The sequence below is a fragment of the Capra hircus genome, chromosome 9, assembly GCF_001704415.2.
Source record: "Capra hircus breed San Clemente chromosome 9, ASM170441v1, whole genome shotgun sequence".
Taxonomy (NCBI): domain Eukaryota; kingdom Metazoa; phylum Chordata; class Mammalia; order Artiodactyla; family Bovidae; genus Capra; species Capra hircus.
Window position 1 is genome coordinate 29095041 of NC_030816.1, and position 14971 is coordinate 29110011.

At 40.4% G+C, this 14971-nt stretch overlaps 1 protein-coding gene across 2 annotated transcripts in view; it reads right to left on the bottom strand.

Moving 5' to 3' along the window:
* Nucleotides 1-14971, bottom strand: part of LACE1 (lactation elevated 1) — a 199784-nt gene that overhangs the window by 143053 nt on the left and 41760 nt on the right. For both annotated transcript variants that reach the window (XR_001918535.1, XM_005684597.3), the window contains exon 3: nt 8228-8279. Coding sequence is in view for 1 of the 2 variants with exons in the window: in XM_005684597.3 (XP_005684654.1) it covers nt 8228-8279 (52 nt within the window). In the remaining variant the exon portion in view is untranslated. The remainder of the gene's footprint in view (nt 1-8227; nt 8280-14971) is intronic.

Below are 14971 nucleotides of genomic sequence, written 5' to 3' on the forward strand. Positions count from 1 at the left end.
AATTAAACATAGAATGATCAGGTGATCTAGCAATTCCACTTCTGGATATATACAAAACTACTGAAAGTTTGGATTCAAACAATATTTGTACATCAATGTTTACAGCAGCATTATTCACTAGTCAAAAGATGGGAACAACCCAAACATCCATCAGTAGATGAAGAAAAAAAATTGGTATATAACCAATATGATAGAATATTATTTAGCCTCAAAAAAAAGCGTGAAATTCTGATACACACTACAACATGGATGAATCCTGAAGACACTATGCTAGATGAAATGACTCAGAAACAAAAGGATAAGCAAGCATTATACGATCCCACTTATATAAGGTGCCTAAAGTAGCAGTGAGTGATCCAAGATCAATGCAGATGGTGACTGCAGCCATGAAATTAAAGACTCTTGCTCCTTAGAAGAGAAGCTATGACCAACCTAGACAGCATATTAAAAGGCAGAGGACATTACTTTGCCAACAAAGGTCCATATAGTCAAAGCTATGGTTTTTCAGCAGTCATATATGGATATGAGAATTGGAGCATAAAGAAGGCTGAGCTCCAAAGAATTGATGCTTTTGAACTGAAGTGTTGAAGAAGACTCTTAAGACTCCCTTGGACTGCAAGGAGATCCATCCATCCTAAAGGAAATCAGTCCTAAATATTGACTGGAAGAACTGATGCTGAAGCTGAAACTCCAAATCTTTGGCCACCTCATGCAAAGAACTGACTTACTGGAAAAGAGCCTGATGCTGGGAAGATTGAAGGCAGGAGGACATGGGGATGACAGAAGATGAGATAGTTGGATGGCATCAGACTCGACAGACATGGGTTTGAACAAGCTCCAGGAGATGGTGATGGACAGGGAGGCCTGGCATACTGCAGTCCATGGGGGTCACAGGGAGTCAGACACAACTGAGCAACTGAACTGAAAGAAGTCAGTTTCCTAGAGACAGAAGTAGAATGTTGGTTGCCAGGGACTGGGAGGGACGGGTTATAGAGTGGGGTATTATTGTTTAATAGGTACAGAGTTTCAGTTTGGGAAGATGAAAATGTTTGGAGACAAATAGAGGTGATGTCTGCACAACAATTTCAATGTACTTAAAATGCCTTTGAACCATACAGTTAAAAAGGTTAAAATAGTAAATATTATATTATATATATATGTTGCCACAACAACAACAACAAAAAACTAATACATTAACACACACACAGACACACACACACACACACCCTATAGTCAACATCATACTTACTAGAAAAGACTGAACATTTCTCCCTAAAATTTGACACAAGGACACCCACTCTCATGACTTCTATTCAACACTGTACAGCATCCTAGCTAATGAAATGAGGCAAGAAAAAGAACTACTGAACAGAAGGCATAGACATTGTAAAGGAAAAAAGTAAATTGCTTTTATTTACAGACATGATGGCATACACAAAAAAATTTTGAAGAAGCTACCAAATAACCACTAGAGTTAATAACTCAGTTTAGCAAAGTCATCAAAAAATCAATTGATTCTACATATTAGCAGTGATCAATTGGAAATTTAAATGTTAACATACAATACCATTTGCTAAAGCTTGTCACAACAAACTGGAAAATTCAAGAGATGGGAATACCAAACTACCTTACCTGCCTCCTGAGAAACCTGTATGCAGGTCAAAAAGCAACAGTTAGAACCAGACATGGAACAACAGACTGGTTCCAAAGGGAAAGGAGTACGTCAAGGCTGTATATAGTCACCCTGCTTATTTAACTTCTATGCAGAGTACATCACATGAAATGCCGGGCTGGATGAAGCACAAGCTGGAATCAAGATTGCCGGAGAAATATCAATCACCTCAGATATGCAGATGACACCACCCTTATGGCAGAAAGTGAAGAAGAACTAAAAAGCCTTCTGATGAAGGTGAAAGAGGAGAGTGAAAAAGCTGGCTTAAAACTCAACATTCAAAAAACGAAGATCATGGCACCCGGTCCCATCACTTCATGGCAAATGAGGGGGGATAAAGTGGAAACAGTGACAGATTTTATTTTCTTAGGCTTCAAAATCACTGTGGATGGTGACTACAGCCATGAAATTAAAAGATGCTTGTTCCTTGGAAGAAAAGCTATGATAAACCTAGACAGCATATTAAAAAGCAGAGACATTACTTTGCCAGCAAAGGTCCATCTAGTCAAAGTTATGGTTTTTCCAACAGTCATGCATGGACGTGAGAGTCAGACCACAAAGAAGGCTGAGCACTGAAGAATTGATGCTTTGGAACTGCGGTGTTGGAGAAGACTCTTGGGAGTCCCTTGGACTGTAAGGAGATCAAACAAGTCAATCCCAAATGAAATCAATCCTGAATATTCATTGGAAGGACTGATGCTAAAGCTGAAGCTCCAATACTTTGTCCATCTGATGCAAAGACATGACTCATTAGAAAAGACTCTCATGCTGGAAAAGATTGAAGACAGGAGGAGAAGGGGATGACAGAGGATGAGATGGTGGGATGGTGGCATCACCAACTCAATGGGCATGAGTTTGATCACACTCTGGAAGATGGTGAAGGACAGGGAAGCCTGGCGTACTGTAGTCCATGGGGTTACAAAAAGTCGGACCAACAATAACCATTTGCAATAGCATTGAAAGTGAAAGTGAGTTCCCAACCCTGAACCCCCCTCCCACCACCCTCCCCATATCATCTCTCTGGGTCATCCCAGTGCACCAGCCCTAAGCATCCTGTATCCTATATCAAACCTAGACTAGCAATTCGTTTCTTACATGATAGTATACATCATGTACACCTGTGGTGGATTCATGTCAATGTATGGCAAAACCAATACAGTTTTGTAAAGTAAAAAAAAAAAAAAGAAAAAGAAAGTGACAGTGACAGAGAAGTCGCTCAGTTGTGTCCGACTCTTTGCTACCCCATGGACCGTAGCCTACCAGGCTCCTCCCTCCATGGGATTCTCCAGGCAAGAGTACTGGAGTGGGTTGCCATTTTCCTTCTCCAGGAGATCTTCCCGACACAGGGATTGAACCCGGGTCTCCCGCATTCCAGGTGGATGCTTTAACCTCTAAGCCACCAGGGAAGCCACCTGCAATAGCATTAGAAAACATAAAATACACTGGACACTGGAATAAATTTACTGAAACACATGGCAGACCTCTGTACTACGAACTAAAGAATACCACTGAGACAAATTAAAGAAAATATTTTAAAATTAAGAAATATACCATGGTGATATATTGAAATGCTCAATATTTTAAGTTATCAATTCTCTGCAGACATTGATCTTAAACATGTCTTTAACATACTTCCAGTCAAAATCTCAGGATCAGGATTTTTTTTAATGAACAAACTAATTTTAAAATGAACATGGAAACACAAAGGTGACAGAATAGCCAAAATAATCTTGAAAATGACAAAATTGGAAGACTCACATCACACTTCAGTGTGCAACAGCGATGTCCAGGTTATAGGAAATCCTACAGGATAAAGAAGTTTATATGTGTGTGGTGTGCACACATCCAAGGATATACTACCTCAGGATGTAAAGTAAACTACTAACTGGGAGCCACGTCCAAAAAAGCCATTGCCACTGCTTGTGAACCTTGAGTGAGCAAAGGCTGTGTCTGCTTTCATTCATCATTACATTTCCAGAAACAACAGACGACCTGGCACAAGGCAAGTGCTTATTTGTCAAGTAACTGGAAGAATGTTGGGGAAAAGTAGGGAAGAAACCAACACTAAATTTCCCTTACCTCACAATTTTGCTTTGGCATCTACAGAATCCTAAATAAAACCTTGTAACTTTCTCAAGATAAGACAATCTTACTAGGGGAGTCATTTATAAAACCTAAAACGCTTGTGCCTGATAAGTCGCGTCAATCATGCCCGACTTTGCAACCCTATGGACTGTAGCCCACCAGGCTCCTCTGTCCATGGAACTCTCCAGGCAGGAATACTGGAGAAGGTTGCCATGCCCTTCTCCAGGGGATCATTCCAACCCAGGGATCAAAGCTGCATCTCATATCTCCTGCAATAGCAGGAGGGTTCTTTACCACTAGTGCCACCTGGGAAGCTATGTAAACTCTACGAAGTTCTAACTTTAAAGCCCATAACTGGGAAGCCAAAAATGATTACTCAAGAGCCTCCTCTAGTGGTACCCTTTTCACAGCTGACACCTTCCTCCCCCAACTCCTCCACAGAAGGAGCTGGAAGTGGTATCTTCCATCATTGCCTCCCACTCAGCAGAATTTTACTTTCCAACTCCTAACCTTACAACCAGTCTACCTTTCTACTGGTAAAATTACCAGTGTGAAACAAGTGAGGTTAAACCAGGAGACCGCAAAAAGGGGACTTTATTATCTTCTAATATATGACAGAAATCATTGACCCTGTCATCACACATTCTGTTAGGCTAGAGCTGAAACCTTGCTGTAAGAAAGCCAGCTGTAGGATAAGAATGAAGCCACAAAATACTACTGCTGCAGCTTTTGGTTTTTGCATGAGATATAATAAGCTTTTTGTTAATGAAACATCTCAAGATTGAACCATGATGATATCAATGTTCCTGGGGTTCCCTAGCCTATCTGATCAATTATCTCAACACGCCTATGAAGATGAGAGCAGAGTGAAGTGGGTATAACAGAGCCCAAGCCAAGGGCAGGAATAAGGAGAGGAAAAGGGATTGCTATAAAACAGACATCTTTTCCATCAAGTCTCTTTAAAATCAAATACTTGTTTCCCAAGTCTAAAAAAGAAAAAGAACAAAGAATAAGAGCTTGTGAAGACCTTCCGAGGCTACTCTCCCAGCCAGCAAGCCCCACAAAAATGAAAATTTGACCTATCTTTTATTATCTATTTTGTAAGAATTCTAAACCAAAGAGTAAAGCCACCAAAATGTTCACCTCACTTCCTGTTTCAGAATTCCTTTCTCTTCCCCTCTCTACTTTATGAAGATGTGCATAGCCAAAGATTACCACACATCCAGCCTATGTGAATATACCATGTTATCACATCTCTTCTAATTCTTTCAAACATTCAGATTAATTACGTTTATTGTACCTCCCTTCAATGTGTTAGAATATGGTTGTATTTTCAAAACTAAAATCCAACAACCTCCACATTTGTGCTTTTTTTTTTAAGTCCTTTTGCAGAAGTGGAAACTGTTGTGCTTTACTAACCATCTTCATTTACGGTTAAGTGGTTAAAGAAACAGGGGAAACAAAGATTCTGATTTTAGCAATGACTGAACATGAAAGTACAGGTACAGGAAGTAAATGTTCTCCGAAGAGGCAAAAAAATGAGAGATGACTACAGAATGAGATCTCCTAGCGAGAGCCAGAGGTGCAGACACACAAACCTGATCAAGTACCTGATATAAATTAGATGCTAAGTAAGCATACACTGGTCTCAGAAATACCAATTAGCTGATGAACAAAGAAAAAGAATGGTTTGAGTTTCTTTCGCATTTTTAAAACATACAAGTTTCAAAAACTTAAAAGAGAAAAACAAATATCATATATTTACATGTATATGTGGAATCTAGAAAAATGGCTCAAATGAACCCATCTGCAAAGCAGATATAGAGACAAAGACATAGAGAACAAACATATAGACACCAAGAGGGGAAAGGGTGGATGGGATGAATTGGGAGATTGGGCCTGACATATATACACTATTATGTATAAAACAGAAAACTAAGGAGAACCTACTGCATAGCACAGGAAACTCTACTCAATGCTCTGCAGTTACAAAGAGGGGATATATATGTATGTATAGCTGACTCACTCTCCTATAGAGCAGAAACTAACACAACATTGTAAAGCAGCTTAACTGCCAATAAAAATGTTTTTAATAATTTAGAAAGAAAGATAAAAGAACTTCAAGAATCTCTATCATTCCCTTTTTAAAAACTGAACAATAATCATTTATTAGATTTGCTAGGACTGGAAGAAACACAAGCTGGAATCAAGATTGCCGGGAGAAATATCAATAACCTCAGATATGCAGATGACACCACCCTTATGGCAGAAAGTGAAGAGGAACTAAAGAGCCTCTTGATGAAAGTAAAAGAGAAGAGTGAAAAAGTTGGCTTAAAGCTCAACATTCAGAAAACGAAGATCATGGCATCCGGTCCCATCACTACATGGGAAATAGATGGGGAAACAGTGGAAACAGTGTCAGACTTTATTTTGGGGGGCTCCAAAATCACTGCAGATGGTGACTGCAGCCATGAAATTAAAAGACGCTTACTCCTTGGAAGAAAAGTTATGACCAACCTAGATAGCATATTCAAAAGCAGAGACATTACTTTGCTGACTAAGGTCCGTCTAGTCAAGGCTATGGTTTTTCCTGTGGTCATGTATGGATGTGAGAGTTGGACTGTGAAGAAGGCTGAGAGCCGAAGAATTGATGCTTTTGAACTGCGGTGTTGGAGAAGACTCTTGAGAGTCCCTTGGATTGCAAGGAGATCCAACCAGTCCATTCTGAAGGAGATCAACCCGCGGATTTCTTTGGAAGGAATGATGCTAAAGCTGAAACTCCAGTACTTTGGCCACCTCATGTGAAGAGTTGATTCACTGGAGAGAAGACTTTGATGCTGGGAGGGATTGGGGGCAGGAGGAGAAGGGGATGACCGAGAATGAGATGGCTGGATGGCATCACTGACTTGATGGACGCGACTCTGAGTGAACTCTGGGAGTTGGTGATGGACAGGGAGGCCTGGCGTGCTGCAATTCATGGGGTCGCAAAGAGTTGGACATGACTGAGTGACTGAACTGAACTGAAGTGAAATCTATAAATGTAAAACAGGCATTTAGAGGCATTAATAAACATTAGAGTAAGAGAGAGGACCGAGAAAAGAAAAGAACAGTTTGACCTTTAAGGCAGTGTAACTACTTATTCAACTCCTGCTGCTGCTGCTGCTGCTAAGTTGCTTCAGTCGTGTCCAACTCTGTGTGACCCCATAAACGGCAGCCCACCAGGCTCCCCCATCCCTGGGATTCTCCAGGCAAGAACACTGGAGTGGGTTGCCATTTCCTTCTCCAATTCAACACCTATTATCCTAAAATTCTTACTAAGATAATAAACCTCTGCCACCACTTCCTCACAGTGAAAATTTGTTATGGCTACAGGGAAGTCTGAAGCTTGTTGATCAGTCAAGGACTAAAACTGATGTAGTCCATGGGGTAGCAAAGAGTCAGACACGACTGAGCGACTGAACTGAACTGAAAACTGATCTCATTACATCAAATATTTTGAGTATGCCAAATAAAGAAGTGATTGGCAAGCCATAAGGCCAGATGACAGAAGAGCCACCTTCATGACATCAGTGAAGGTGGATAACTAGGGAAAGGTTTAGGACTAGAACAAAAGGATTTGGTTGAAGGAAAATCGAAACTAGAAAACAGACAACTTCATCAATAATTAAGTCAAGGAAGAAGCAAGACAACTGATTAGGAAAATTTATTACAGAAAGGCTCACCAGGTGGCGCATTTGCCCGCCAGTGCAGGAGATGCAAGAGATGATGGTTCAATCCCTGGGTCAGGAAGATCTCCTGGAGTAGGAAATGGCAACCCACTCCAGTATTCCTGCCTGGAAAATTCCATGGACAGAAAAGCCTGTCGGGCTACAGTTCACAGGGCTGCAAAGAATCGAACATGACTGAGCACGCCCACATATTACAGAAACCGACAGTTCACAAAGTTTCCAAGAAAATGAGTCTTCATGCCCAGTGACTGGAAGCGCAAGAAGGAAATGTTACCATTTATATGATTAGAATGTGCACTCTTCAATAGACTGAAGATAACTAAATTAGGGGCAAGAGTTCAGATTATGAGTAGAAGTATTAGTGGGAATTAAAAGTAAAAACAAGCAACTTATTGTTTTAAGTTATTAAGCTTAAGTCAAACAGCACTGGGCAATGAGATTCTGATTTATCAAATAAACCATCTAGAGATGATTTCTGTCACTGAGATTGATTCACTTTATGCATTAAATAATGTTTGCACCCTAACATGCTAAACTAATCATGCCTTCAACTGCAGTCACAGCCCATGAGAAATAAAAGTAAAAACTAAGAAATCTACAATCCTGTCCTCTTCCCTATTTTACCTCACCTCATCCTATTCCTGCTGGTGGTGGGTTGAAAGATAGAAATGGAAGTTATCTCTGAGTGAAAGCTAGGAAACATTTTGTTTAGACCACTTAAAACTTATTATAACACACTTACCCACATCTCCATAAACATACAGGCCCCTTGGAGGTTTGCTCCTTGAAAAAAGCTGCAAATTAAGAAAAAATTATAAATCTCCAATGTGTAAATAAATGAATATCATCATATACATTGTGTTCCTAACCAAGCTATATATATAGGAGTGAAACAGGTTACTGCACACAGTAAGTACAAAAACCTTGATATAAAAGGCTATGATGCCCCACTTGGATTTTAACATAGAAGGCAAGAATCAGTAGCTCAGAGCAAAGCTCTGAAGTCACACAACTTAAGTTTACACCTCCTTCACCATTTACAAACCATGTAATCGTCCCATTCGTTTGCAAATGGGCTTCCCAAACAATGCCGCCTAGCTCATTCCCAGCAAGCAAGAGATTGGAAGACTTTTTATGGAGAAACTAAATGGTTTCCAGAAAAAAAGGCACTTCTGTGTTGGTTTCTCCCAAAGAAAGAACAGGATCCCTATCAGATCACCTTACAGTCAAGTATGCTAGTCAACAAATTTCTTAAGATGCAGCCTTCAATCAGCTCATTAGTATCTGAAATGACACTAAAATGATTTGACAGCTCAGAATCAATAGAAATTGGAAGGAAAAAAAAACTCTCATTACGAAAGTTGGAGACCACAGTACATATACAGAGGAAACAGAGATTACACAAACTGCAAAGGGGAACTTCAAAATAAAACTGTAACCAGTATAATTAAGATGCTGAAGAAAATAAGTTACCGAAACTGTAAAGCAAGAACAAAATGCGATTTTTAAAAGGAATATTTTTTATCCCCCACCTAAAAGGAATGTTAAGAACAAAAGAGAGTACTTTGAAATTTAACATACAGTACCAGAAATAAAACAAATGGTAACAATAAGAGATGGAAAATATAAGAAAATTATGGGATTAATTCAGGAGGTCCAAGAGCTAACCAAAAGGAATTCCAGAAAGGGAAAAGATAAAAAAGAGAAAAGGAAATTTTCTAAGATTTTTCTCAGATCTGAAGGATGAAATTTCAAGATGAGGAGGACAGAGTAAGCGTCCAACACGGGAGAAGTAAGACCCATGCCAAGTCACAAGAGCCTCCCAGGTGGCGCTGGTGGCAAAGATCCTGCCTGCCAATGCAGGAGACAGAGACACCAGTTTAGTGCCTGGGTTGGGAAGATTCCCTGGAGGTGGGCCTGGCAACCCACTCCAGTTTTCTTGCCTGGAGAATCCCATGGACAGAGGAGCCTGGTGGGCTATAGTCCATGAGGTCACCAAGAGTTGGACATGACTGAAGCAACTCAGCTTACTCTCGCTCACCAAGTCATAATCCTGAAACTTCTGACACAAGTAAAATAAAGAAACTCTTACAAACACCCAAGGAGAGGCAGTGGAGGAGGGAGGTGGTAGAGACAAGTCATAAAAAACTGATAAAACTTGAATAAAATTTGAGAGACAATGATTTCCAATCTAAGCATCAAGTGTGAAAATGGAAATTGACATTCCATATTTATAAGGTCTTAAAAAATCCTCCCCAACAGAAATATGAACACCTGCTGCTGCTGCTGCTGCTATGTCGCTTCAGTTGTGTCCAACTCTGTGCCCCACAGACAGAAGCCCACCAGGCTCCCCCGTCCCTGGGATTCTCCAGGCAAGAACACTGGAGTGGGTTGCCATTTCCTTTTCCAGTGCATGAAAGTAAAAAGTGAAAGTGAAGTCACTCAGTTGTGTCCAACTCTCAGCGACCCCATGGACTGCAGCCCATCAGGCTCCTCCGTCCATGGGATGAACACCTAGGCTCCATGAAACAGAGGGGACCCTGTGAAGAACACCCTGATAAGATAGAGTTGCTCTAGAACCACAGCGGCACAAGCGGGACAAGAAAGCAATCAAGTACAGACCAAAACAGGAGGATGAAGGCCTCAAAAAAGATACAAAATGGAACTTCTCTTTGCCTAACATTATTATCAACACAAATTACCATTCTAAACTTTGTTCCACTTAGAAGAGTAACCTTCAAACACTATGACAGTTCCCTAGACACCTATGTAAAAACCGAGGTGTGCCAGATCCAAGAGAGTACAGAGAGGATAAAAGCAGACAGGGGGCTTCCCAGGTGGCTCAGTACTAAAGAATCCACCTGCCAAAACAGAAGACGCAGGTTTGATACCTGGAAGATCCCCTAGGGAAGGAAATGGCAACCCATTCCAGTATTCTTGCCTGGGAAATCCCCCGGACAAAGGAGGTTGGCGGGCTACAGTCCATTCGGTGTCAAAGAGTCGGACATGACTTAATGACTAAACAACAACAAAAGCAGAAGGAAGCAAAGGTTATGCCATTTAGCATCAACCACAGCAGTAGATAATTTGACAGAGAACATTTGCAAAAGCTAGATTTCAGGATCTTTTATAACGCTTTTGTTTTTTAATATGTGGATTCACTCTGGTATGCCTCAGAAACCTCTCTGGCTCTCTTGTCTCTTAGCTTTCTCTATAAATCCAGGCCCTGACTTCATCAGCCCCTTCACCACAGTTTAGGCATAAGAATCTGCTTTGCTTTGATTCTGCCAACTGGATGCCTTCCCTGTGTTCTTCTGCACATTAACTCTCCATCTATTCTTAAATCTCAACAGAAAGAAGAAACTACTCCTGCCAAAACTCCTTAATTTGCCTTGTTTTAATATCTTACATGAACCATTCTTATACATTGGTTATTCTATTTTCAACTTTCCAGAAAAAAGCCAATATGATCCTCAATAATTTTAAAACAGCTTCAAATTAGAAAACTTACATACAACCTAATAATCTCTAAGTACATTTTATATATTAGAAATCTTTTAAAAGCAACTTTTGCATAAAGTAACTGGCAATGTCACAGACTGATTACTTCCTCACAACATATTTTGCTGTGATTCAAACAGATTCAAGGGATTAGATCTGACAGACAGAGTGCCTGAAGAACTATGGATGGAGCTTCATGACACTGTACAGAAGGCAGATTAAGACCATCCCCAAAAGAAGAAATGCAAAAAGGCAAAATGGTTGTCTGAGGAGGCCTTATAAATAGCTGAGAAAAGAAGAGACGCTAAAAGCAAAGGACAAAAGGAAAGATTACTCATTTGAATATAGAGTTTCAAAGAATAAGATGGAGAAGAAAGCCTTCCTCAGTGATCAATGCAAAGAAATAGAGGGAAACAACAGAATGGGAAAGACTAGAGATCTCTTCAAGAAAATCAGTGACACCAAGGGAACATTTCATGCAAAGATGGGCATAATAAAGGACAGAAATGGTACAGACCTAACAGAAGCAGAAGATATTAAGAGGTGGCAAGAATACACAGAAGAACTATACAAAAAAAGATCTTCATGATCCAGATAACCACGATGGTGTGATCACTCACCTAGAGCCAGACATCCTGGAATGTGAAGTCAAGTGGGCCTTAGGAAGCATCACTACAAACAAAACTAGTCGAAGTGATGGAATTCCACTTGAGCTATTTCAAATCCTAAAAGGTGGTGCTGTTAAAGTACTGCATTCAGAATGCCAGCAAATTTGGAAAACTCAGCAGTGGCCATAAAACTGGAAAAGGTCAGTTTTCATTCCAAAAAAAGGCAATGCCAAAGAATGTTCAAACTATCACACAATTGCACTCAACTCACACGCTAGCAAAGTAATGCTCAAAATTCTCCAAGCCAGGCTTCAACAGTACATGAACTGTGAAATTTCAGATGTTCAAGCTGGATTTAGAAAAGGCAGAGGAACCAGAGATCAAGGTGCCAACATCCGTTGGATCGTTGAAAAAGCAAGAGTTCCAGAAAAACATCTATTTCTGCTTTATTAACTATGCCAAAGCCTTTGACTGTGTGGATCACAATAAACTGTGGAAAATTCTCAAAGAGATGGGAATACCAGACCACCTGACCTGCCTCTTGAGAAATCTGTATGCAGGTCAGGAAGCAATAGTTAGAAGTGGACATGGAACAACAGATTGATTCCAAATAGGAAAAGGAGTACGTCAAGGTTGTATATTGTCACCCTGCTTATTTAACTTATATGCAGAGTACATCATGAGAAACGCTGGGCTGGAAGAAGCACAAGCTGGAATCAAGACTGCCGGGAGAAATATCAATAACCTCAGATATGCAGATGACACCACCCTTATGGTAGAAAGTAAAGAACTAAAAAGCCTCTTAATGAAAGTGAAAGAGGAGAGTGAAAAAGTTGGTTGTTTTTTTTTTTTTTTTTTTTTAAATTTTTTTATTTTTTTTTTAATTTTAAAATCTTTAATTCTTACATGCGTTCCCAAACATGAACCCCCCTCCCACCTCCCTCCCCACAACATCTCTCTGGGTCATCCCCATGCACCTGCCCCAAGCAAGCTGCACCCTACGTCAGACATGGACTGGCGATTCAATTCTTACATGACAGTATACATGTTAGAATTCCCAAAAAGTTGGTTTAAAACTCAACATTTAGAAAACGAAGATCACGACATCCGGTCCCATCAGTTCATGGCAAATAGATGGGAAAACAATGGAAACAGTGAGAGACTTTAGTTTTTTGGGCTCCAAAATCACTGCAGATAGTGACTGCAGCCATGAAATTAAAAGACGCTTGCTCCTTGGAAGAAAAGCTATGACCAACCTAGACAGTATATTAAAAAGCAGAGACATTACTTTGCCAACAAAGGTCCATCTAGTCCAAGCTATGTTTTCTCTAATAGTCATGTATGGATGAGAGAGTTGGACTATAAAGAAAGCTGAGCGCCAAATAGTTGATGCTTTTGAACTGTAGTGTTGGAGAAGACTCTCTTGAGAGTCCCTTGGACTACAAGATCAAACCAGTCAATCTTAAAGGAAATCAGTCCTGAATAGTCATTGGAAGGACTGATGCTGAAGCTGAAACTCTAATACTCTGGCCACCTGATGCAAAGAATTGACTTATTGGAAAAGACCCTGATGCTGGGAAAGATCAAAGGCAGGAGAAGAAGGGGATGACAGAGGATAAGATGGTTGGATGGCATCAACGACTTGATGGACATTGAGTTTGAGCAAGCTTTGGGAGTTAGTGATGAACAGCGAAGCCTGGCATGCTGCAGTCCATGGCATCGCAAAGAGTTGGACATGACTGAGCAACTGAACTGAACTGGACTGAACATAATTTGCAGAAATTGTCCAGGGTCTAGTCAGAATATAATCAACATGTGCTTAATCAGTGAAATTCAAGGCAAAAATTTAACAAAGATGGGGAGGGGGGGAGGATGACATGGCAAGAACTCAATGCTGCTAAAAACACCCCACATATATATGCATATATGTGTTAATACAAATATATGTGTGTATATATATATACACACATATATATCTCACTTGGGCCTCTCTTCTTTTTTACCCAAACTTAATGTATTTTTGAAAAAGCAGTTTGGCAAATATTATACTGCATTATTGGAGAAGGAAATGGCAACCCACTCCAGTATTCTTGCCTGGAGAATCCCATGAACAGAGTAGCCTGGCAGGCTACAGTCCATGGGGTTGCAAGAGTCGGACACAACTTAGCAACTAAACCACCACCACCACCACCATCATAGTACATTATATATTACATATATAATTTATATTATATTTAAGGCAACATTTAGAAGATGATAAAGAGGTACCAGATGGTTATAGAGTACCAAAGGAAAAGATGTGAAATCACAGATATCTAGTATAGCATAAATACTATTTAAGATGCAGATTTTACTCCAAAGAAAGATTTTACTCCAAAGAAGTTGATAAACACAATGGATACTCCCCTAATGATAAATGTTAGATATCACCCATCTAAACTGTATTATATGCACCAAGCATTTTTACTTGGAGAGGCAGGCTGATTTTCTCCTAATAAAATTTCAGTCTTCCAAAAATTATTGAAATTATTTCAAAGGATTAAAAATCTATATTTTAATGGGAAAGTCAGAGGATTGAATGGAGAACAGTAAAACTATTTACAAGGCTGTAAAATGGGTCCTAAAGAAGTTTCTAAGTTCTTTATTCATCGTAGTGAATTCAAGGAGAGTTAGGTTCACAGTTTCTTCAAAATAACTACACAGGAACCCACATCATTTATATGCTTCTAATTTACATTTTCTCACAATTTACCCTATTTTTCAGGTCCATTAAATTCCCTTTCTCAATGTTTTAATTTCCTGTATCGTGTTCTTATGTCTCAGAGCACGCCACCCTGGCCTAGGTCCTAGGTGCTGGGTGCTGGGATGCGCCACATGCTCCCATCCCCCAACAAGCCTCCGATGACCTGCTCTCTATCCCGGGGCGGGGGGGGGGGGGGGGGGGGGGGAACCTTGCTGGCTGGCTGCTAGCTGGCTGCCAGCTGGGTTCAGCCTCTGGGAGGCACTGCTTGTAGGAGACAGGAGGGAGGGGGTGGAGAGAAAGCCTGGTCATTCTCTCCCGCTGCCTCCCTGCTTCCAGGCTGTCTCTGGCAGAGAGGCTTCCCTCCAGAGCCATGAGGTCCTCATGCCACAGCTCCAGCTCTCTGCAGGCTACTCCTTCACTCCTCCATGCCCTGGTTTCCTGTTAGGACTGCCCTGCCCATGACTCTCTTAAGTCATTTCTTGATTCAGTCTTTATTTGAAACTGCTGTGAACAGTTTCCTACCAGAACTCTGATACACACCCAATCTCTAAAATATACACACTTCACACTAGACAAAAACTTGGAAATCTGAACGTAAGTTTCTCAAGTGACCAGCTGTAAAATTTGTCATATT